This window comes from Eleutherodactylus coqui, chromosome 8 (assembly GCF_035609145.1).
Source record: "Eleutherodactylus coqui strain aEleCoq1 chromosome 8, aEleCoq1.hap1, whole genome shotgun sequence".
In the NCBI taxonomy this organism is placed as follows: domain Eukaryota; kingdom Metazoa; phylum Chordata; class Amphibia; order Anura; family Eleutherodactylidae; genus Eleutherodactylus; species Eleutherodactylus coqui.
In genome coordinates, this window is record NC_089844.1 from 124,379,430 (window position 1) to 124,405,510 (window position 26,081).

Below are 26,081 nucleotides of genomic sequence, written 5' to 3' on the forward strand. Positions count from 1 at the left end.
TATCATACATTCGAAAACACCACACAAAATCGCGGTAAAAGGCGGCGTATCGGACACGGCGTTTTGTGAACGCATACGTGAGAGCGGCCTTGTGAGATAAGGAAATAGTTGAGTGTGCTTACGCTAAACACATGGCCGTGTTTTATGCGGCCGTGAAAATCATAAAACGGGACAAAACGAAACCATCGATTTTAATGGTTTCATCTTCACTAGCGGGATTCTCGCACAGTAATGCTACGCACGAGAAAAGATGAGTCTTGCGCTCTTTCTTACGCATATTTTTTTTAAAAACTTGCACGCAATAGCGGGGAGTTTGAATAGTCAAAGAAAAACCCAGTTTATGCGCTAATACGCTCTGTAGCGGCAATCGTTTTAACGCACGCGCCCATGTGTTTTTGCCTTAAGGGTACTTTTACACGAAACGGCTGTCAAGCCCATGTTTTGTTTTTTTTATACAGGAGCAATTGTCGTTCAAGTAAATGGAGCGGGCGGGCTGCTAAAAAACAAGGGACTCCGACAAGTGAGCAATTTCACGCTTAGCGCCCTTTCGGCGGCCGTGTGTACACGAGATGAAAATCGCGGCCAGACAACTGCCGCAAATTCTGCAGCAGTAACCCTCCATAGACATGCCATGTACAGCGATTCTCCCATACCCACCAGCAGAAATCAGCTGCAATTTTCCTCTTGCGGGGGAGAATCGCAACATGTTCTAATTTGTGCGGAAGAACGCACGGGCGGCTTCCATTGCAGTCAATGCAGTCAATGGAAGCCGTCCGTCCTGCGATACTGTGAGCACAGCAGAAGTATCGCAGAAAATTGATTCACCGCCGGCTCATCCTGACAGCAAAGGTAGTAGTGACAGTGGTAATAGCAGGGATAATAGTGACACAGCGGTGACAGTAATAGTGACAGGAGAGGTGAAAGTGACAGGAGAGGTGACAGTAACAGTGACAGGAGAGGTGATAGTGACACAGCGGTGACAGTAATAGTGACAGGAGAGGTGATAGTGACACAGCGGTGACAGTAATAGTGACAGGAGAGGTGATAGTGACACAGCGGTGACAGTAATAGTGACAGTAGAGGTCATAGTGACACAGCGGTGACAGTAGGGATGATAGTGACAGCAATGAGGTAATAGTGACAGGAGAGGTGACAGTGACAGGAGAGGTGACAGCAGGGATAATAGTGACAGGAGAGGTGACAGTGACACAGCGGTGACAGTAAGTGACAGGAGAGGTGATAGTGACACAGCGGTGACAGTAATAGTGACAGGAGAGGTGATAGTGACACAGCGGTAACAGTAGGGATGATAGTGACAGCAATGAAGTAATAGTGACAGGAGAGGTGATAGTGACACAGCGGTGATAGTAGGGATGATAGTGACACAGCGGTGACAGTAATAGTGACAGGAGAGGTGATAGTGACACAGCGGTGACAGTAATAGTGACAGGAGAGGTGATAGTGACACAGCGGTGACAGTAATAGTGACAGGAGAGGTGATAGTGACACAGCGGTGACAGTAATAGTGACAGGAGAGGTGATAGTGACACAGCGGTGACAGTAGGGATGATAGTGACAGCAATGAAGTAATAGTGACAGGAGAGGTGATAGTGACACAGCGGTGACAGTAGGGATGATAGTGACAGCAATGAAGTAATAGTGACAGGAGAGGTGATAGTGACACAGCGGTGACAGTAATAGTAACAGGAGAGGTGATAGTGACACAGCGGTGACAGTAATAGTGACAGGAGAGGTGATAGTGACACAGCGGTGACAGTAGGGATGATAGTGACAGCAATGAAGTAATAGTGACAGGAGAGGTGATAGTGACACAGCGGTGACAGTAATAGTGACAGGAGAGGTGATAGTGACACAGCGGTGACAGTAATAGTGACAGGAGAGGTGATAGTGACACAGCGGTGACAGTAATAGTGACAGGAGAGGTGATAGTGACACAGCGGTGACAGTAGGGATGATAGTGACAGCAATGAAGTAATAGTGACAGGAGAGGTGATAGTGACACAGCGGTGACAGTAGGGATGATAGTGACAGCAATGAAGTAATAGTGACAGGAGAGGTGATAGTGACACAGCGGTGACAGTAATAGTAACAGGAGAGGTGATAGTGACACAGCGGTGACAGTAATAGTGACAGGAGAGGTGATAGTGACACAGCGGTGACAGTAGGGATGATAGTGACAGCAATGAAGTAATAGTGACAGGAGAGGTGATAGTGACACAGCGGTGACAGTAATAGTGACAGGAGAGGTGATAGTGACACAGCGGTGACAGTAATAGTGACAGGAGAGGTGATAGTGACACAGCGGTGACAGTAATAGTGACAGGAGAGGTGATAGTGACACAGCGGTGACAGTAGGGATGATAGTGACAGCAATGAAGTAATAGTGACAGGAGAGGTGATAGTGACACAGCGGTGACAGTAGGGATGATAGTGACACAGCGGTGACAGTAATAGTGACAGGAGAGGTGATAGTGACACAGCGGTGACAGTAATAGTGACAGGAGAGGTGATAGTGACACAGCGGTGACAGTAATAGTGACAGGAGAGGTGATAGTGACACAGCGGTGACAGTAATAGTGACAGGAGAGGTGATAGTGACACAGCGGTGACAGTAGGGATGATAGTGACAGCAATGAAGTAATAGTGACAGGAGAGGTGATAGTGACACAGCGGTGACAGTAATAGTGACAGGAGAGGTGATAGTGACAGGAGAGGTGACAGCAGGGATAATAGTGACAGGAGAGGTGATAGTGACACAGCGGTGACAGTAGGGATAATAGTGACACAGCAATGAAGTAATAGTGACAGGAGAGGTGATAGTGACACAGCGGTGACAGTAGGGATGATAGTGACAGCAATGAAGTAATAGTGACAGGAGAGGTGACAGTGACAGGAGAGGTGACAGTAATAGTGACAGGAGAGGTGATAGTGACACAGCGGTGACAGTAGGGATGATAGTGACAGCAATGAAGTAATAGTGACAGGAGAGGTGATAGTGACACAGCGGTGACAGTAATAGTGACAGGAGAGGTGATAGTGACACAGCGGTGACAGTAATAGTGACAGGAGAGGTGATAGTGACACAGCGGTGACAGTAGGGATGATAGTGACAGCAATGAAGTAATAGTGACAGGAGAGGTGATAGTGACACAGCGGTGACAGTAATAGTGACAGGAGAGGTGATACTGACACAGCGGTGACAGTAGGGATGATAGTGACAGCAATGAAGTAATAGTGACAGGAGAGGTGATAGTGACACAGCGGTGACAGTAATAGTGACAGGAGAGGTGATACTGACACAGCGGTGACAGTAATAGTGACAGGAGAGGTGATAGTGACACAGCGGTGACAGTAGGGATGATAGTGACACAGCGGTGACAGTAATAGTGACAGGAGAGGTGATAGTGACACAGCGGTGACAGTAATAGTGACAGGAGAGGTGATAGTGACACAGCGGTGACAGTAATAGTGACAGGAGAGGTGATAGTGACAGGAGAGGTGACAGCAGGGATAATAGTGACAGGAGAGGTGATAGTGACACAGCGGTGACAGTAGGGATAATAGTGACACAGCAATGAAGTAATAGTGACAGGAGAGGTGATAGTGACACAGCGGTGACAGTAGGGATAATAGTGACAGGAGAGGTGATAGTGACACAGCGGTGACAGTAATAGTGACAGGAGAGGTGATAGTGACACAGCGGTGACAGTAGGGATGATAGTGACAGCAATGAAGTAATAGTGACAGGAGAGGTGATACTGACACAGCGGTGACAGTAATAGTGACGGGAGAGGTGATAGTGACAATGGTGTTAAATACTAACAGCAAAGGTAATAGTGGCACAGTGGTGACAGCAGTGATAATAGTGTCAGCAGTGGTGACAGCTGCGATGGCAGTGACAGTCCCAGGCAGCAGTGATAGTAGTGACAGGCAGCAATGACAGTAGTGACAGTCCCAGGCAGCAGTGATAGTAGTGGCAGTCCCAGACAGAAGTGATAATAGTGACAGGTAGCAGTGTTAGTAGTGACAGTCCCTGGCAGCAGTGATAGTGGTGACAGGCAGTAGTGATAATAGTCACAGGCAGCAGTGATAGTAGTGACACAGTGGTGACAGCCATGATAGTAGTAACAGTCGCAGGCAGCAGTGATAGTAATGAGAGGCAGCAATGATCGTAGTGACAGTCCCAGGCAGCAGTGATAGTAGTGACAGTCCCAGGCAGCAGTGATAGTAGTGACAGTCCAGGCAGCAGTGATAGTAGTGACAGGCAGCAGTGATAGTAGTGACAGTCCAGGCAGCAGTGATAGTAGTGAAAGGCAGCAGTGATAGTAGTGACAGTCCCTGGCAGCATTAATAGTAGTGACAGGCAGCAGTGATAGTAGTAACAGTCCTTGGCAGCAGTGATAGTAGTGACAGTCCCAGGCAAAAGCGATAATAGTGACTGGCAGCAGTGATAGTATTGACAGTCCCTTGCAAAAATGATAGTAGTGACAGTCCCAGGCACCAGCAATAATAGTGACAGGCAGCAGTGATAGTAGTGACAGTCCCTGTCAACAGTGATAGTAGTGACAGTCCCAGGCAGAAGCGATAATAGTGACAGTCCCTGGCAGCAGTGATAGTAGTGACAGTCCCTGGCAGCAGTGACAGTAGTGACAGTCACAGGCAGCAGCATAAATAGTGACAGGCAGCAGTGATAGTAGTGACAGTCCCTAGGAGAAGCGATAATAGTGACAGGCAGCAGTGATAGTAGTGACAGTCCCTGGCAGCAGTGATAATAGTGGCAGGCAGCAGTGATAGCAGTGACAGTCCCTGGCAGCAGTGATAGTAGTGACAGGCAGCAGTGATAGTAGTGACAGTCCCTGGCAGCAGTGATAGTAGTGACAGGCAGCAGTGATAGTAGTGACAGTCCCTGGCAGCAGTGATAGTAGTGACAGGCAGCAGTGATAGCATGACAGTCCCTGGCAGCAGTGATAGTAGTGACAGGCAGCAGTGATAGCATGACAGTCCCTGGCAGCAGTGATAGCAGTGACAGTCCCTGGCAGCAGTGATAGTAGTGACAGTCCCTGGCAGCAGTGATAGTAGTGACAGTCCCTAGCAGAAGCGATAATAGTGATAGGCAGCAGTGATAGCAGTGACAGTCCCTAGCAGAAGCGATAATAGTGACAGGCAGCAGTGATAGCAGTGACAGTCCCTGGCAGCAGTGATAGTAGTGACAGGCAGCAGTGATAGCAGTGACAGTCCCAGGCAGCAGTGATAGTAGTGACAGTCCCAGGCAGCAGTGATAGTAGTGACAGTCCCTGGCAGCAGTGATAGTAGTGACAGTCCCAGGCAGCAGTGATAGCAGTGACAGTCCCAGGCAGCAGTGATAGTAGTGACAGTCCCAGGCAGCAGTGATAGTAGTGACAGTCCCTGGCAGCAGTGATAGTAGTGACAGTCCCAGGCAGCAGCAGTCTAGAGATGCGCGAGAACGAGGTTGAGTGACGTCAGTGGCAGCAGTGTGAGCGCAGGAGCCCGGGCCCCGACACCTCTCCATCCCTGCTCCGGTCTGCCAGCTCCCCGGTCCCTCGGCTCGGAGAGTCCCTGCAGCATCCTCTTCCTGCCGCCTTCTTGGGATACGTGCCGGTAAGGAGCCCCTCCATCCCCGCCGCCCGTGCAGCGCTGTAAACAAGCCCGCTCATCAGCTTCCTGCCCGCAGTGTATCCTGCTCTGCTCCTCTCGTCCGCTGCGGCACACCGTGCAGTACTAGACGGCCGTGATGCGGCAGTGGGGCCCGGCAGGTGCAGCAGAGCTGACTTGGTTCTATAACTTAGGACTGCACTGCTGATGAGAACTCTCAGATAATGCGGCTGTTTGTCCTGGAGGAGCCGCAGCCTGAGATCCTAGTGGCAGACTCGGCTCTGCTACATCTGTGCACGGTGCACCGCGGACACTACATGATGGTACTGTATTCCTGGGGGAGATTGAGATTGTCGAGAGCCTGCTGCTAAACGAGGGGTACATACCGAGCAGGGACGGACGGAGACATGGACGTCCTAACTAGGAGTATACACAGTAGTCATTTTATAGCCATAGTAGTGCTATAGTGTACACTGTAGTTACATAGTAGTGCTATAGTGTTCACTGTAAGTACATAGTAGTGCTATAGTGTACACTGTAGTTACATAGTAGTGCTATAATGTACACTGTAGTTACATAGTAGTGCTATAGTGTTCTCTGTAGTTACATAGTAGTGATATAGTGTACACTGTAGTTACATAGTAGTGCTATAGTGTTCTCTGTAGTTACATAGTAGTGCTATAATGTACACTGTAGTTACATAGTAGTGCTATAGTGTTCTCTGTAGTTACATAGTAGTGCTATAGTGTACACTGTAGTTACATAGTAGTGCTATAGTGTACACTGTAGTTACATAGTAGTGCTATAGTGTTCACTGTAGTTACATAGTAGTGCTATAGTGTTCTCTGTAGTTACATAGTAGTGCTATAGTGTACACTGTAGTTACATAGTAGTGCTATAGTGTACACTGTAGTTACATAGTAGTGCTATAGTGTACTTTGTAGTTACATAGTAGTGCTATAGTGTACACTGTAGTTACATAGTAGTGCTATAATGTACACTGTAGTTACATAGTTGTGCTATAGTGTTCACTGTAGTTACATAGTGGTGCTATAGTGTTCTCTGTAGTTACATAGTAGTGCTATAGTGTACACTGTAGTTACATAGTAGTGCTATGATGTACACTGTAGTTACATAGTAGTGCTATAGTGTACACTGTAGTTACATAGTAGTGCTATAGTGTACACTGTAGTTACATAGTAGTGCTATAGTGTACTTTGTAGTTACATAGTAGTGCTATAGTGTTCTCTGTAGTTACATAGTAGTGCTATAGTGTACACTGTAGTTACATAGTAGTGCTATGATGTACACTGTAGTTACATAATAGTGATATAGTGTTCACTGTAGTTACATAGTAGTGCTATGATGTACACTGTAGTTACATAGTAGTGCTATAGTGTACAATGTAGTTACATAGTAGTGCTATAGTGTACACTGTAGTTACATAGTAGTGCTATAGTGTTCACTGTAGTTACATAGTAGTGCTATAGTGTACACTGTAGTTACATAGTAGTGCTATAGTGTTCACTGTAGTTACATAGTAGTGCTATAGTGTTCACTTTAGTTACATAGTAGTTCTATAGTGTTCACTGTACTTACATAGTAGTGCTATAGTATACACTAGTTACATAGTAGACATAGTAGTGCTATAGTGTACACTGTAGTTACATAGTAGTGCTATAATGTACACTGTAGGTATGTAGTAGTGCTATAGTGTTCACTGTAGTTACATAGTAGTGCTATAGTGTACATTGTAGGTATATACCATAGTAGTGCTATAGTGTACACTGTAGTTACATAATAGTGCTATAGTGTTCACTGTAAGTACATAGTAGTGCTATAGTGTTCACTTTAATTACATAGTAGTTCTATAGTGTTCACTGTACTTACATAGTAGTGCTATAGTATACACTGTAGTTACATAATAGTGCTATAGTGTAGACTGTAGTTACATAGTAGACATAGTAGTGCTATAGTGTACACTGTAGTTACATAGTAGTGCTGTAGTGTTCCATAGTTACATAGTAGTGCTATAGTGTACACTGTAGTTACATAGTAGTGCTATAGTGTACACTGTAGGTATATAGTAGTGCTGTAGTGTACACTGTAGTTACATAATAGTGCTATAGTGTTCACTGTAAGTACATAGTTGTGCTATAGTGTACACTGTAGTTACATAGTAGTGCTATAGTGTACACTGTAGTTACATAGTAGTGCTATAGTGTACACTGTAGTTACATAGTAGTGCTGTAGTGTTCCATAGTTACATAGTAGTGCTATAGTGTACACTGTAGTTACATAGTAGTGCTGTAGTGTTCCATAGTTTCATAGTAGTGCTGTAGTGTTCCATAGTTACATAGTAGTGCTGTAGTGTTCCATAGTTACATAGTAGTGCTATAGTGTACCATAGTTACATAGTAGTGCTGTAGTGTTCCATAGTTACATAGTAGTGGTATAGTGTACACTGTTGGTGTATAGTAGTGCTATAGTGTTTACTGTAGTTACATAGTAGTGCTATAGTGTACAACTGTAGTTACATAGTAGTGCTGTAGTGTTCCATAGTTACGTAGTAGTGCTATAGTGTATACTGTAGTTACATAGTAGTGCTATAGTGTACAATGTAGTTACATAGTAGTGCTATAGTGTACAACTGTAGTTACATAGTAGTGCTGTAGTGTTCCATAGTTACATAGTAGTGCTATAGTGTATACTGTAGTTACATAGTAGTGCTATAGTGTACACTGTTGGTATATAGTAGTGCTGTTGTGTACACTGTAGTTACATAGTAATTATAATAATCTTTATTTGTATAGCGCCAACATATTCCGCAGCGCTTACAAAGACAGGGGAAATACAGAAAGACAAAAGTACAAACATTACAGAACCACGGTTACATAGTAATCAGTTGATGGAAACAATAGGGGTGCGGGTCCTGCTCCAACGAGCTTACATACTACAAGTAATGGGGTGATACAGAAGGTAAACAGGCTGGAGATGTGCACGGTATGGCGAGGTGGACAGTGAGGGATGTTATACACATAGACAATAGTCAGATATTTAGCCGTGTTATGGCAGAATCGGTGTGACTGCAGGAGCGGTTTATGGTGGCTAGCAGGGATTACAATCCGTAAGTCAGTTACATAGTAGTGCTATAGTGTACACTGTAGGTATGTAGTAGTGCTATAGTGTTCACTGTAGTTACATAGTAGTGCTATAGTGTACACTGTAGGTATGTAGTAGTGCTATAGTGTTCACTGTAGTTACATAGTAGTGCTATAGTGTACACTGTAGTTACATAGTAGTGCTATAGTGTACACTGTAGTTACATAGTAGTGCTATAGTGTACACTGTAGTTACATAGTAGTGCTGTAGTGTACACTGTAGTTACATAGTAGTGCTATAATGTACACTGTAGGTATGTAGTAGTGCTATAGTGTACACTGTAGTTACATAGTAGTGCTATAGTGTTCACTGTAGTTACATAGTAGTGCTATAGTGTACACTGTAGTTACATAGTAGTGCTGTAGTGTACACTGTAGTTACATAGTAGTGCTATAATGTACACTGTAGGTATGTAGTAGTGCTATAGTGTACACTGTAGTTACATAGTAGTTCTATAGTGTACACTGTAGTTACATAGTAGTGCTATAGTGTACACTGTAGTTACCTAGTAGTGCTATAGTGTACACTGTAGTTACCTAGTAGTGCTGTAGTGTACACTGTAGTTACCTAGTAGTGCTATAGTGTACACTGTAGTTACCTAGTAGTGCTATAGTGTACACTGTAGTTACCTAGTAGCGCTATAGTGTTCTCTGTAGTTACATAGTAGTGCTATAGTGTACACTGTAGGTACATAGTAGTGCTATAGTGCTCTCTGTAGTTACATAGTAGTGCTATAGTGTTCTCTGTAGTTACATAGTAGTGCTATAGTGTAGACTGTAGTTACATAGTAGTGCTATAGTGTACATTGTAGGTACATAGTAGTGCTATAGTGTACACTGTAGTTACATAATAGTGCTATAGTGTTCACTGTAAGTACATAGTAGTGCTATAGTGTTCACTTTAATTACATAGTAGTTCTATAGTGTTCACTGTACTTACATAGTAGTGCTATAGTATACACTGTAGTTACATAATAGTGCTATAGTGTAGACTGTAGTTACATAGTAGACATAGTAGTGCTATAGTGTACACTGTAGTTACATAGTAGTGCTGTAGTGTTCCATAGTTACATAGTAGTGCTATAGTGTACACTGTAGTTACATAGTAGTGCTATAGTGTACACTGTAGGTATATAGTAGTGCTGTAGTGTACACTGTAGTTACATAATAGTGCTATAGTGTTCACTGTAAGTACATAGTTGTGCTATAGTGTACACTGTAGTTACATAGTAGTGCTATAGTGTACACTGTAGTTACATAGTAGTGCTATAGTGTACACTGTAGTTACATAGTAGTGCTGTAGTGTTCCATAGTTACATAGTAGTGCTATAGTGTACACTGTAGTTACATAGTAGTGCTGTAGTGTTCCATAGTTACATAGTAGTGCTGTAGTGTTCCATAGTTACATAGTAGTGCTGTAGTGTTCCATAGTTACATAGTAGTGCTATAGTGTACCATAGTTACATAGTAGTGCTGTAGTGTTCCATAGTTACATAGTAGTGGTATAGTGTACACTGTTGGTATATAGTAGTGCTATAGTGTTTACTGTAGTTACATAGTAGTGCTATAGTGTACAACTGTAGTTACATAGTAGTGCTGTAGTGTTCCATAGTTACGTAGTAGTGCTATAGTGTATACTGTAGTTACATAGTAGTGCTATAGTGTACAATGTAGTTACATAGTAGTGCTATAGTGTACAACTGTAGTTACATAGTAGTGCTGTAGTGTTCCATAGTTACATAGTAGTGCTATAGTGTATACTGTAGTTACATAGTAGTGCTATAGTGTATACTGTAGTTACATAGTAGTGCTATAGTGTACACTGTTGGTATATAGTAGTGCTGTTGTGTACACTGTAGTTACATAGTAATTATAATAATCTTTATTTGTATAGCGCCAACATATTCCGCAGCGCTTACAAAGACAGGGGAAATACAGAAAGACAAAAGTACAAACATTACAGAACCACGGTTACATAGTAATCAGTTGATGGAAACAATAGGGGTGAGGGTCCTGCTCCAACGAGCTTACATACTACAAGTAATGGGGTGATACAGAAGGTAAACAGGCTGGAGATGTGCACGGTATGGCGAGGTGGACAGTGAGGGATGTTATACACATAGACAATAATCAGATATTTAGCCGTGTTATGGCAGAATCGGTGTGACTGCAGGAGCGGTTTATGGTGGCTAGCAGGGATTACAATCCGTAAGTCAGTTACATAGTAGTGCTATAGTGTACACTGTAGGTATGTAGTAGTGCTATAGTGTTCACTGTAGTTACATAGTAGTGCTATAGTGTACACTGTAGTTACATAGTAGTGCTATAGTGTACACTGTAGTTACATAGTAGTGCTATAGTGTACACTGTAGTTACATAGTAGTGCTGTAGTGTACACTGTAGTTACATAGTAGTGCTATAATGTACACTGTAGGTATGTAGTAGTGCTATAGTGTTCACTGTAGTTACATAGTAGTGCTATAGTGTTCACTGTAGTTACATAGTAGTGCTATAGTGTACACTGTAGTTACATAGTAGTGCTGTAGTGTACACTGTAGTTACATAGTAGTGCTATAATGTACACTGTAGGTATGTAGTAGTGCTATAGTGTACACTGTAGTTACATAGTAGTTCTATAGTGTACACTGTAGTTACATAGTAGTGCTATAGTGTACACTGTAGTTACCTAGTAGTGCTATAGTGTACACTGTAGTTACCTAGTAGTGCTGTAGTGTACACTGTAGTTACCTAGTAGTGCTATAGTGTACACTGTAGTTACCTAGTAGTGCTATAGTGTACACTGTAGTTACCTAGTAGCGCTATAGTGTTCTCTGTAGTTACATAGTAGTGCTATAGTGTACACTGTAGGTACATAGTAGTGCTATAGTGCTCTCTGTAGTTACATAGTAGTGCTATAGTGTTCTCTGTAGTTACATAGTAGTGCTATAGTGTAGACTGTAGTTACATAGTAGTGCTATAGTGTACATTGTAGGTACATAGTAGTGCTATAGTGTTCTCTGTAGTTACATAGTAGTGCTATAGTGTTCTCTGTAGTTACATAGTTGCGCTATAATGTACACTGTAGGTATATAGTAGTGATGGAATTATCATAGTAGTTATGTAATCAATGTAATGATATAGTAGTGATATAATCATAGTAGTGATATAATCAATGTAATGATATAGTAGTGATATCATCATAGTAGTGATATAGTGTTCACTGTGAGGACGAGGTAGTGATAGTAGGGTCCTTTTAGACTAGACGATTATTGTTGAGATTATCACTGGATCAGGAGAATCTGAATGACAATTCTTAAGTGTAAACACTACCAGCGACTGATTGGCTACCAATAATTAATGTGCTGCGGAATATGTTGACGCTATGTAAATAAAGATTATTATTAATATCCTTTTTAGTAATTTAGTGGGTGTATGGTATTCACAGTAATGACCTAGTAGTGGCATATAGTGTAGTATTCACAGTAGGGATATAATATTTGCGGTATTGACATAGTAGTGGTTTATAGCATAGTATTCACAGTATAGGTATATTAGTGGTTTACTATATAGTATAGTATTCACAGTGGTGTATGATATTCACAGTATTGACATATTAGTGGTTTACTATATAGTATAGTATTCACAGTGGTGTATGATATTCACAGTATTGACATACGGTATTAGTGGTTTAGTATATAGTATAGTATTCACAGTAGGGGTATGATATTCACAGTAGTGACATAGTAGTGGTTTAGTATATACCGTAGTATAGTATTCACAGTAGAGCTATGATATTCACGGTAGTCATATAGTAGTGCAGGGGTGTCAAATTCATTTTCACCGAGGGTCACCATAGGCTTATGGTGACCTTCAAAGGGCCGATTGTAAGACAGTACAGTAAGGGCCTGTTCACACCAGCGTATTTGCGTACATAATATGCAGTGAATAGAAGCCATTGATTTCAGTGAGTTCATTCACATGATGGATATTTTCACTCAGCATGACCTATTTTGTTGTGTACTACACACCCCAATAGGCCATTGAAGTGAATGGGCCGCGCCAATACATGGTGAATGTGCAGGAAACCTCTGTATTCACTGCATATTAGCGCACCGTCTCAGTGGGCCCGTCTGCGTTCTTTTTTGCGTGCCCAAATATGCAGGCATAAGCGTTTTTCGATCGCGCAAATATGCAGCGTATTTGTGCGACCCAAATATGATTACGCCCGTGTGAACGAGCCCTAATAGTGACCGCTATAGTGGGCGCAGTAGTATTAGTGACTCTGATAGTGACCCCAGTAAAAATAGTGACGCTCATAGTGGCCCCAGTAAAAATAGTGACCCTCATAGTGGCCCAATTAGTAATAGTGACCCCCAGAGTGGCCCCAGTAGTAATAGCGACACCCAGAGTAGCTCCAGTAGTAATAGCGACCCCCACAGTGGCTCCAGTAGTAATAGTGACTCCCACAGTGGCCAAATTAGTAATAGCGACCCCCACAGTGGCCCCAGTAGTAATAGCGACACCCAGAGTAGCTCCAGTAGTAATAGCGACGGCAACAGTGGCCCGAGTAGTAATAACGACCCCCACAGTGGCCCCAGTAGTAATAGTGACTCCCACAGTGGCCCCAGTAGTAATAGCGACCCCCACAGTAATAATATTAGCCCCCTCAGTAGTAATAACCCCACAGTAATATTATCCCCCTCAGCAATAATATTATCCCCCTCAGCAATATTAACCCCCCTCAGTAATAATATTATCCCTGTTAGTAGTATTAACCCCATAGCAATATGAACCCTCTTAGTAATAATATCCCCGTCAGTAATATTAACCCCATAGCAATATTAACCTCCACGGTAATATTAACCATCTTCAGTAATATTAACCCTCCCAGTAATAGTAACCCTCCCAATAATATTAACCCCCCATAGTAGTATTAACCCCCCTCAGTAACATTAAACCCCCTCAGTAATAATAGTTCCCCTAACCAATATACTTACCTCCTCCTTGCTGTCAGCGCCGCTTCCCCCATGATCGCGCTGAGCTCGGGTGCACACTGACATTAGTGTGTGCACCCGGAACGCTTCCTCCCTGAGTCCTCTCCTGTGGAACTGAGGAGCAGGGGACTCAGGGGAGGAGGATCCCAGCTGCACACTAACGTCAGAGTGTGCTCCGGGATCAGCACTAACAGCGTGATTACCAGCGGGGAGCTGCGGCACCCCAGCTGGTAAACGCTACAGTGGTGAACGGCCGTCGGCACGCCGCGGGCCACATAAATTGAGGCAGCGGGCCTTGTGTTTGACACATGTGTAGTAGTGGTTTAGTATAAAGTATAGTATTCACAGTAGGGGTATGATATTCACAGTAGTGACATAGTAGTGGTTTAGTACTTAGTATAGTATTCACAAAAGGGGTATGATATTCACAGTAGTGACATACCGTAGTAGTGGTTTAGCTAGTATATAGTATAGTAATCACAGTAGGGGTATGATATTCACTGTAATGACATAGTAGTGGTTTAGTATATAGTATTCATAGTAGGCGTATGATATTCACGTTAGTGATATAGTAGTGGTTTATAGTATAGTATTCCTGTGAATACTATATTATATACTAAACCACTACTGTGAATATCATATCTCTACTGTAGTTACTATACTATAAACCACTACTGTATCACTACCGTGAATATCATATCTCTACTGTAAATACTATGCTATATATTAAACCATTACTATGTTACTACTGTGAATACTATACACTAAACCACTACTATGTCCCTACTGTAAATATCATACCCCTACTGTAAATACTATACTATAAACCACTACTATATCACTACCGTGAATATCATATCCCTACTGTGAATACTATACTTTATACTAAACCACTACTATGTCCCTACTGTAAATATCATACCCCTACTGTAAATACTATACTATAAACCACTACTATATCACTACCGTGAATATCATACCCCTACTGTGAATACTATACTATATACTATTCACAGTAGGGGTATGATATTCACAGTAGTGACATAGTAGTGGTTTATAGTATAGTATTTACAGTAGGGGTATGATATTTACAGTAGTGACATAGTAGTGGTTTATAGTATAGTATTTACAGTAGGGGTATGATATTCACAGTAGTGACATAGTAGTGGTTTAGTATAAAGTATAGTATTCACAGTAGGGATATGATATTCACGGTAGTGATATAGTAGTGGTTTATAGTATAGTATTTACAGTAGGGGTATGATATTCACAGTAGTGACATAGTAGTGGTTTATAGTATAGTATTTACAGTAGGGGTATGATATTCACAGTAGTGACATAGTAGTGGTTTAGTACTTAGTATAGTATTCACAAAAGGGGTATGATATTCACAGTAGTGACATAGTAGTGGTTTAGTATAAAGTATAGTATTCACAAAAGGGGTATGATATTCGCAGTAGCGACATAGTAGTGGTTTAGTATATAGTATAGTATTCACATTAGTGACATAGTAAGGCTATAGTAGCCATAGTAGTGATATTGTAGAGCTGTGGTATTCACAGTAGTAACGTAGTAATGCTACAATATAGATAGCAGTAGTAGTAACATATATATCCCATGGCTTATATAGAACATTCCACAGCACTGTACAGAGATTGGCATCACTCTCCTCAGTCCGCAGTCTTCTCTTGCCACCTCAAGCAGGCACTTACTGTACATACTAGGGCCAATTCCATAGTTAGCAATGTTTTTGAGCTATTTGAGAAAATTGGGAACACCTACACAAACACAGGGAACACATACAGAATGCAGTAGCCATATAGTAGTCACAGTAGTGATATTGTAGCCACACTAGTGATATTATAGTCCTAGGCAGTCATGGTAGTGACATAGTAGTGATAGTGTAGTTGTAGTAATGACACAGTAGTAATATACCGTAGTAGTCATAGCAGTAAGATGGAAATGATAGAGTAGTGGTAATGAAGTAGTGGTACAATAGTTATAGTAGTCACGACAGTGAGATAGTAGAGATATAATAATATTAATATGTCACCTGGTGCCATCCTCTTCCCTGGGACTCCTCCTCATACCTCCAACACAACCACAGAGATTCTTAGACTACTCAATGCACACGGAGCCCTGGTGGTGCATCGCTTGTGTAATACAATACACTCTGTTCTGATTGGCCAGCGCCGCTTACATGAGCAACACTTGCCAATCAGAAAGCCGCATTCAATGTCTGACAGCCAATACACATTGTGCATTAAGTAGGGGCAGGAGCACCATGGCAATGATGGACGTATGAAGAGGGGTCCCAGGAATAGGTTGATCGATGGTGGAACTGGTAAGAGCGCAGCACCAGGTAATATACCTCATGGGACCGGAGGGCATTTTTAAGGACTCGTTTACATCAGTTTCGGATGTTCTATTTGAAACCTCTGTCGCTGAATTACCTTCAAAAGCAGGACAAAATAATGCAGCATGCTGTGCCATTTCATTCTGTAACAAGAAAGCAGGCCATTTAGAAGCTGAACGTTCCCTATTATAGTCATAGTAGTGGTAAAGTAGTAATATAGTGGTGATATACCGTAGTAGTCACTGCAGTAACATAGTAGTGATATAGTAGTCACTGCAGTTAGATAATAGTTATATAATAGTCACTGCAGTAATATAGTAGTGATATAGTAGTCACTGCAGTAACATAGTAGTGATATAGTAGTCACTGCAGTAACATAGTAGTGATATAGTAGTCACTGCAGTAGTATAGTAGTGATATAGTAGTCACTGCAGTAATATAGTAGTGATATAGTAGTCACTGCAGTAACATAGTAGTGATATAGTAGTCACTGCAGTAACATAGTAGTGATAAAGTGGTCAGTGCAGTAATATAGTAGTGATATAGTAGTCACTGCAGTAACATAGTAGTGATATAGTAGTCACTGCAGTAATATAGTAGTGATATAGTAGTCACTGCAGTAATATAGTAGTGATATAGTAGTCACTGCAGTAACATAGTAGTGATATAGTAGTCACTGCAGTAATATAGTAGTGATATAGTAGTCACTGCAGTAACATAGTAGTGATATAGTAGTCACTGCAGTAACATAGTAGTGATATAGTAGTCACTGCAGTAATATAGTAGTGATATAGTAGTCACTGCAGTAATATAGTAGTGATATAGTAGTCACTGCAGTAACATAGTAGTGATATAGTAGTCACTGCAGTAACATAGTAGTGATATAGTAGTCACTGCAGTAATATAGTAGTGATATAGTAGTCACTGCAGTAATATAGTAGTGATATAGTAGTCACTGCAGTAACATAGTAGTGATATAGTAGTCACTGCAGTTAGATAATAGTTATATAATAGTCACTGCAGTAATATAGTAGTGATATAGTAGTCACTGCAGTAACATAGTAGTGATATAGTAGTCACTGCAGTAACATAGTAGTGATATAGTAGTCACTGCAGTAATATAGTAGTGATATAGTAGTCACTGCAGTAACATAGTAGTGATATAGTAGTCACTGCAGTAATATAGTAGTGATATAGTAGTCACTGCAGTTAGATAATAGTTATATAATAGTCACTGCAGTAATATAGTAGTGATATAGTAGTCACTGCAGTAACATAGTAGTGATATAGTAGTCACTGCAGTAACATAGTAGTGATATAGTAGTCACTGCAGTTAGATAATAGTTATATAATAGTCACTGCAGTAATATAGTAGTGATATAGTAGTCACTGCAGTAACATAGTAGTGATATAGTAGTCACTGCAGTAACATAGTAGTGATATAGTAGTCACTGCAGTAATATAGTAGTGATATAGTAGTCACTGCAGTAATATAGTAGTGATATAGTAGTCACTGCAGTAATATAGTAGTGATATAGTAGTCACTGCAGTAACATAGTAGTGATATAGTAGTCACTGCAGTAACATAGTAGTGATATAGTCGTTACTGCAGTAACATAGTAGTGATATAGTAGTCACTGCAGTAATATAGTAGTGATATAGTAGTCACTGCAGTAACATAGTAGTGATATAGTAGTCACTGCAGTAACATAGTAGTGATATAGTAGTCACTGCAGTAACATAGTAGTGATACAGTAGCTACAGTAGTAGTGGTGATATAATGGTGACCTCCAGTTGATAACATAGTAGTGTTATTAGCGACTTGTGACGTGCGGCAGGATACATGGAACGGTTGATACCCGAGATGTACAGTAGTGCAGTAGTGGTGAAATGGTAGAGGGCAGGGAGTGAGCAGAGAGTATATTACAGAGTGTGAGCACATTTGTACTGTTATATGCTGATATTTCTAGAATTTCCACGTTCTCTGCGGTCGGCATCATGTTATTTGCAGATGGGAGCACTACAGATAGCTTGCTATAAATATTTGGGCCGATCCCCACCCACATCTTAGTCACGAATACTTTTATAATGGCTGTTTATTTGTAAACTTTGCTGAAGGGTTATTTAAATGTCCACGCAGTCTGCTTGCTTGCACATATTTCGCAATTTGGCCCCTAAACTTTGATCTCAAGGTCTCCTGCCACAGGGACTGCGCTATTTACATTCCTTGGGCCCGTAGACTTTGCTGTGGAGCCTGAGATCAGAGGTTGGGGTTAAATCGCTACTCAAATTTGAACACTTTTTTTCTAAGCGTTCATACGGCTTTATTTCCTGCGCTACGGGATTACGTCAAGGAGTTCCATCGCAGCTGCCGAAGACGGCATTGTGGCGAAACTCTAACGGAACCATGCATTTACATCAGTGAGACGGACGCCACTTCGCTGTCCGTTTTACGGGGTTTTAGTTCTTTTCTGTTATATTTGGAGTATAGAAAAGCATAGTTGACTGTGTGATTCTGTACTCCAAGTATGATGGAAATGAATGGAACCCTTGTAAAACGGACACTTAAGTGGCGTCCGCTTCATTAATGTAAGGCTGTATTCACACGGGTGAGTGCGATTTTGGTCAGTGAAAAACTGGCTGTTTTCTGTGTGATTTTCATGTGTTTTTCACATGAATTTTTATTTCTCTGCACTCCCTGGTTCACCAATATGCATTTTCATGCTGACACGTGAAAATGACTGGTGATGCGTTCCGAGGAACGCAAAAAGATAGGACATGCCACGATTTTTTCACATGCGGCTATTCGGTGCGGGAAAACTTCACTTGGAAATACCAGATTAAAGGAATTTCACTCCCTGCTCCATTTCCACTTGTGATTACTGCGCATGAAAACACATGAGTAATACAGATGTCACTGTCTTTCTAGGCTTCCAGCTATTTCCAACAATCCACGATGGCTTCTTCCTCCTCATCTAACTTAGAAGATGAAAGTTTAAAAGGCTGTGAAATCTACGTGCAAAAATTCAACATCCAACAAATCTTGAAGGAATGCATCGTGAACCTGTGTATTGCGAAACCCGATCGCCCCATGAAGTTCCTCAAGGAACATTTTGAGAAACTGGAGAAGGTCAGTAGACAGGCTGTGATGTTTTACTCTATATGTTGTATTCCATCTATGTTAAAGGGTTATCCCCCATCATAGCAGGTTGTCCCCTATCCGCAGGATCGCTGATCGCTGGGGGTCCAACTGCTGGGACTTCCACAAATCTTAAGATTTCCGCTCTGGGGCATCCTGAAGTGTGGACAGTGATGCACCCCGTCTCCAGTCATTTAGTGATCCAAGGATGTGTGTAAGTGGCACTCAGGGGCTGGTCAGAATACAGGGAGATAAATAATAATATTCCAATTGTTACTTAATCCAAGGACATTCAAGGGAAGACAAACCCAAATTTATTGTAAACAAGGTATTTACACTACATCCAAATGCAACGCGTTTTGGAGGGTTTAAAAGGACCTTTTTTTACAAGCCACACAAAACCCTCCTTTTAAACCCTCCGAAACGCGTTGCATTTGGATGTTATATATATACCTTTTTTCCAATAAACTTGGGTTCATCTTCCCTTGTTGGCAAGACAAAGGGGTCTTTTGATTTTTTCATCAGCCTCCTGTTGGCGTAAGTAGCATTTCAAATTTTATCCTTTATTTCCCTGTATTCTGACCAGTTCCTGAGCGCCACTTATACACGTTTTTCTGCTCAATCCTTGGTTCGTTTACACCAGGCCCAGCCAACACCTTGGGAACATGTCTGTGCGCCCTTCCTTGTGGGGGACTCTGCTAGATAGGGTTCTTCTGGTCACTTGATTAAGCTATTCAAGGCTACAGTGGACCTTTAGGGGAAGCAGGGGTCCCTTTCTGGACTTTCCTGCCCCACAAGGTGAGTTGATACAGAATTTCTTCTTGTTGCCTTTTGTGCTGCAAATTTCAACTGGAAAGCTATTTTTTTCTATATATTGATCATTCATTTAATGGGACTGCTGGATATAGATGAGCGCTTGTACTCTGGTGTCTCTGGTGGTCCCATTGAAGTGAATGGCCTCCCCTGCCTACACTTTGTGCCAAGAATGAATCTCAGAATTGGAGAGGGTCCCAGCAGTTGGAACCCCAACAATTAGCAAATGGACATCCAATTGGTCTCCGTTTGAACAATGAAAGCCAATGCTTTAGTCCCAGTATTCCATTTTTGGGGATTCAGACAGAACCCCAGGATGGAACTCTAGGATGTACAGTAGGTTGCTTGACAGACTGCAGAGTGTAGACAAGTTTCTAGGAGAATTATAACATCTGTTATGGATGGAAGCCATACGTGCGGGAAAACCGCAGAAAATGGAGCATGCTGCGATTTTTATCCCGTGCGTGCGATCCGCATGCCGGGATAAAATGATATCCCCAAGTATTGAATTATCATCAGGATGTAGGCAGGGTCATCAGGATGTAGGCAGGGTCATCAGAATATGGCTAGGGTCATGAGAATGTGAGCAGGGTCATGAGGATGGAGGCAGGGTCATGAGGATGTTGGCCGGGTCATGAGAATGTTGGCAAGGTCATGAGGATGTTGGCAGGGTCATGAGAATGTGAGCAGGGTCATGAGGATGTGAGCAGGGTCATGAGCATGTGAGGAGGGTCATGAGCACGCTGGCAGGGTCACGAGCATGTGGGCAGGGTCATGAGGATGTGAACAGGGTCATCAGATATGGGCAGGGTCATGAGCATGTGGGCAGGGACATGATGATGTGGTCAGGGTCATGAGGATGTCAGCAGTGTCATCAGGATGTGGTCAGGGTCATGAGGATGTGAGCAGGGTCATCAGGATATAGGCAGGGTCCTCACTATGTAGGCAGGGTCCTCAGGATGTGGGCAGAGTCATCAGGATGTAGGCAGGGTATTCAGGATGTAGGCAGAGTCTTCAGGATGTAGGCAGGATCATCAGGATAAGAGCAGGGTCATCCGCAGGTGCAGAGGATAATCAGGTCTCTTCTAGGAGTCCTGTCAGAATTTACTCAGCTTCTTTATTCAGAAATCCTACTCCAAATTGTATAAACCTGTATATCATGGAGCTTCGTATCTCTCGGTCATAGTCTGCTTCCAAATAGGGTGAGATAAATCATCTGACAGGTTCATTTTAAAGGGGTTGGCCACCTTATATGTAGTCAGCTCAGAAGAGAGGGTGCTGGAGACATTTAGAACTTGAGAATACATAGTCTTCAGAAGTACAGCAGTATTTTCCTTCTTTCTGAAGTCACACTCCCTCACCTTCTCTGAGCGCTCCATCCTACAAATGGCCATTGATAGAGAAGGACATGGCGAGATCCCGTCCATTAGTTGCTCCCATGAACTGTGCCTACACTAATTTCCTTCTCATGCAAGACCTGCATCCAGGAAGAAAACTAGCACGGGCGCAGTCCATCTCAATGGGAACGGATGGGGTAGTAACATAGTGTGTAAGGCTGAAAAAAGACACGTGTCCATCCAGTTCAGCCTATTACCCTCTAATGTTGATCCAGAGGAAGGCAAAAAATTATGTAGGCTGCACCTGGGATATGATCCGCGAGCTGGTGATGATGCCACCAATTTGTTCGCTTGTGCAAATGAGTACCATGCAATGTAAAAGGACCCTAAAGGTCCTTTAACCCTTTCCAATCCACTGTCTGACGTCTAAAGACATTATGATTTAAGGCTGTACAGCTCCGATGTTGGAAGACATACGTCGGGGTTCTCTTACTGTATATTGCCAGCCTCTCTGCTGTCGGAGCCTATCCAACATGTCACCTCATGCAATACTGGCTTTAGCCAGCAGATAGCGCTGTTTTATAACAGCAGAAAAGGACTAAGCCCCCTAGGAAAACCAGGATACAAATTGGATTGGAAAGGGTTAAGATGCGCCGATTCTTGTTTGAACGAACGAATAAGTAAATAACGTCACCGCTAGCTCATTCCCTCATGCAACCTGTTTTTGAACAGGCAGATACATAGTTGACTCATTCAAATGAGAATCATTCAGTCTTTCACATTTGCTATATGAGGCCCAATGTCCATGGGTGGGTCAGATTCTGTGCAAGGAATCCCGCACGGAATCCAGCCCTGCCCATGGTCGGTGAGCCATGCGTACCTGTATTATTCTGGCGGCGGCATCTTCACTTCTGGGTTCGCTGTACTGCGCCTGGTCCTGACAGCTCGCTGTCGGACATGCGCAGTACAGTTTTTTTTTAAAAATCTCCTGCTTTCCCACAGATCCACAGTCCATCCGCCATGTCAGCTGCAGCTGTGCCGCAAATCAGACGGCTTCTATTGACTTCAATGGAAGCCATCCGTGCAAGAACCGCACAAAAATGGAGCATGCTGCCATTTTTTTATTTCCGGACCAAAAGGTCCGCAAAACAAATGTGCATGCTTTGATCCATTTGCGGATGCCCATGCTTCTCTATGAGCGGCTTGATTTGCGGATCTCCTGTGCGGATGTCCCGCGCGGATTCCGCAAATCGAATTCACCCGTGGACATTGGGCCTAAGGGACTGAGAAGGATAAGTGAACGAGCTGACGATGATCTATGCTGCTGAAAATGTATGATGAATGAAAAGTGAATGATTAGCATTCATCGTTCAGTCATTGGCTCGCGTTTAGACCGAACGATTATCGTTCACTTTCGCTTATTTGAAGAATTTTTTGAATGGTGATCGTTCCGTCAAAAAGCGCCTTATACAGTGACCATCGTATGTAATATGTTATTGCGCAAGAAAGGCGTCATTTGCCCCCTTTCAGTGGCCATTTGCAGGATGGAGCGATCGGAGGAGAAGGTGGGTGTGGTTTAGGAAAAAAGGAAAATGCTGCTTTTGGCCTCATGCACATGCCGGTGACCCTGCCTACCTGTCAGTAGTCTTTTCTTCTGTATGCAGATGTGCCAGCGACACATGCGCAGTATAGATTTTTACATGCCGTCGTCTAGGCGATGACGCGGATCTGCGATACTTCCGCAATGCTCAATGGAAGCCGTCCCTGCGTATTCCGCTCTAAAATAGAGCATGCTGCAATTTTATTTCGGCATGGAGCGGCCACAAATAAAATCCGCTTGCGTGTTGAGAGAGGAATCTCCACATACATCAGTGGGCTCATTGAGCAGCGGGTCTCCCGTGCCTGCTTAAAAGCAGTTAAAGAGTTTGACCTGGTGACTAGAGATGAGCGAGTATACTCGCTAAGGCACATTACTGGAGCGAGTAGTGCTTTAGCCGAGTATCTCCCCGCTCGTCTCTAAAGATTCGGGGGCCGGCGCGGGTGACAGGTGAGTTGCGGCGGGGAGCAGGGAGGAACGGAGGGGAGATCTCTCTCCCCCCACCCCTGCTCCCCGCCGCAAGTCACCTGTCACCCGCGCCGGCCCCCAAATCTTTAGAGACGAGCGGGGAGATACTCGGCTAAGGCACTACTCGCTCCAGTAATGTGCCTTAGCGAGTATACTCGCTCATCTCTACTGGTGAACCAACTTGTCTCTGCTCTGTGCTATTGATGAGCCTGCCAGCGCTGCGGCACACATACGCAGTACAAAGGACTTCGCGCCGTCACTATGGCGATAATGTAGCTCCTGCGGCCATTCTGCAATGATGATCAGAGAATGGGCGCAGGACGGACGGCTTCTATTGACTTCAATAGAAGCCGTCTGTGCATAGCCCGCAGAAAATTGCAGTATGCTGTGATTTGTCCCCCCCGAGCGGAAAATCGCAATCGATTTCCCCTCGTGGGCAGGAAATCGTGTTTTTACATTGCATGCTATGGGGCTGGATTTGCTGTGGAGTCCTAAGGCGGAATCCTGCTCCGTACTCCGCAATGCAGATCCGCCCTACTAATATACTGTATGGTGTTCCCAAGATAAGTTGTAAACACCCCAGTACCAGTGGCCAACCCCTTTAAGCACTAGGTCTGCTGATCTAGTGCTTTAAGGGGTTGGCCACTTCATATAAAGATATTTCGGCACAGCACTCACTTGCACATCCCATTCTTTTAGTCCTGCATCATATAGCAGCAGAGTCCTTACTATAATTATATGTGGATCAACCCATCAGAAATATTCACGCTATTTAGGATGAAAACATTGATGTGGATGGTGGTTTGGATTCACAAAATCTCCCTGTGACATTGTCCGGACCAGCAAAGCCGAGACCAGTAGTGTTATCATGGGGACACAAGATGCTGCTGACCTCAGAGCTGTAAATAGAAGCTCTGCTAACAGAGATAAGAAGGAACTTTAACAAACATGTTTTCCCGTCTCTCATGTACAACAGCTCGAGGAGGAACTCTTTCTTTAACCTCTTCCTGACATTTGAGGTAACATAGTAACATAGTTCGTTAGGCTGAATGAAGACAATGTCCATCTAGTCCAGCCTGTCTATCCTACTGTGTTGTTGATCCAGAGGAAGGCAAAAAACCCCAAGAGGCAGAAGCCAATTAGCCCTTTTGGGGGAAAAATTCCTTCCCGACTCCCTAATGGCAATCAGACTGTTCCCTGGATCAACCCCTAATAGTTCCTACCTGCTGTGTACCCAGATTAACAATTAACCTAAGATATATGTCATCATGTCGGAGGGGTTAAAACAATTGGAACTCACCCTCCCTGCACTACAGATGCTATTAACTGAGTATGGGCAGTTTGGACAAAACTTCAGAAGCACATATATATGGATTAAGGGTGTTTTCTGGAAATTTACTATTAATGACTTATCCTCAGGAAAGGCCATCAATAGTTGATCTGGGGGGGGGGGGTACAACGTTCAACATCCCTGCTGATCAGCTGATCCTCCGGCCCCCTGTCAGTGCAGACAAGCCGTATGTTCACATTGTGGTTGGAGCCGGAAGTGGAATACACTCTTTGTCAAAAAAAAATCCTCTCCCTAGAAGGAGTTGTTGTTTTGCTGCAAAACTCAGTGGTTCCCCCCATGGCCTATAAAAGGCTCTCGGAGGCACCCTGTGTGTGGTGTCCTCTTCTTCTGCTTGTGTAGAGCTTGTTGGCCACTAGACGCCTCTACAATGCAATGGAAGAAATGTTGCCGCAGTTAACAGAGTTTGAGAGGGAAGCATTATTGGGATGCGACTTGCCACCACCTGGATCATTCTGTCCAGACTGTTAGGAGTCCATGCTCCCCATATCGCATCTTGTATCCAAGCTAGAAGCGGTACAACAGGGTACTAGAGCCTCCATGCCCTCCTCTATCACATCTTGTATCGAAGCTAGAGGCAGTACAACAGGATACTAGAGGCTCCATACCCACCAGTATCACATCTTGTATACAAGCTAGAGGCGGTACAACGGGGTACTAGAGACTCCAGGCCCGCCAGTATCACATCTTGTATCCAAGCTAGAGGTGGTACAACAAGGTACTAGAGGCTCCATGCCTGCCCATATCACATCTTGTATCCAAGCTGGAGTTTGTACAAGTGGGTACTAGAGGCTCCATGCCCGCCTGTATCACATCTTCTATACGAGCTGGAGATGGTACAACTGGGTATTAGAGCCTCCCTTCAAGAGTTCAGTTCTCCTCAATAAATTCTTCTTCTTCATAGGAAGCTTCATTCCATTCCAAGAACTTCTTCTAGGGAGGGATTATTTTTGACAATGAGTGCAGAAGACCTCTCTCCCATTCATTCCAGTGAGAGCTTTCAGCTCCGATCGCAGTGTGAATGTCTGGGTTGCTGCACTGACAATGGGCATCAGAGGATCAGCTGATCAGCGGGGCTCCCGAGCAATGGACTCATCCCGATCAACTATTGATAACCTACCCTGTAAGTGGATCATCAATAGTAATTTGTGGATTCTAAATCCACAGCATGCCTATTCATACTGCAGATTTATGCTGCAGATCTCAAGCTGTGGAATACAAGGGTTAAAATCTG

The 26,081-nt window shown here is 43.2% G+C and overlaps 1 protein-coding gene across 1 annotated transcript in view; it reads left to right on the forward strand.

The window, feature by feature from the left end:
* Positions 1-5,429: 5,429 nt before the first annotated feature.
* PRKAR1B (protein kinase cAMP-dependent type I regulatory subunit beta) overlaps positions 5,430-26,081 on the forward strand; it is a 186,003-nt gene continuing 165,351 nt past the window's right edge. Inside the window, exons 1-2 of the mRNA XM_066576368.1 lie at positions 5,430-5,640; positions 19,075-19,275. Coding sequence (XP_066432465.1) covers positions 19,102-19,275 — 174 coding nt within the window. The 5' untranslated portion in view covers positions 5,430-5,640; positions 19,075-19,101. The remainder of the gene's footprint in view (positions 5,641-19,074; positions 19,276-26,081) is intronic.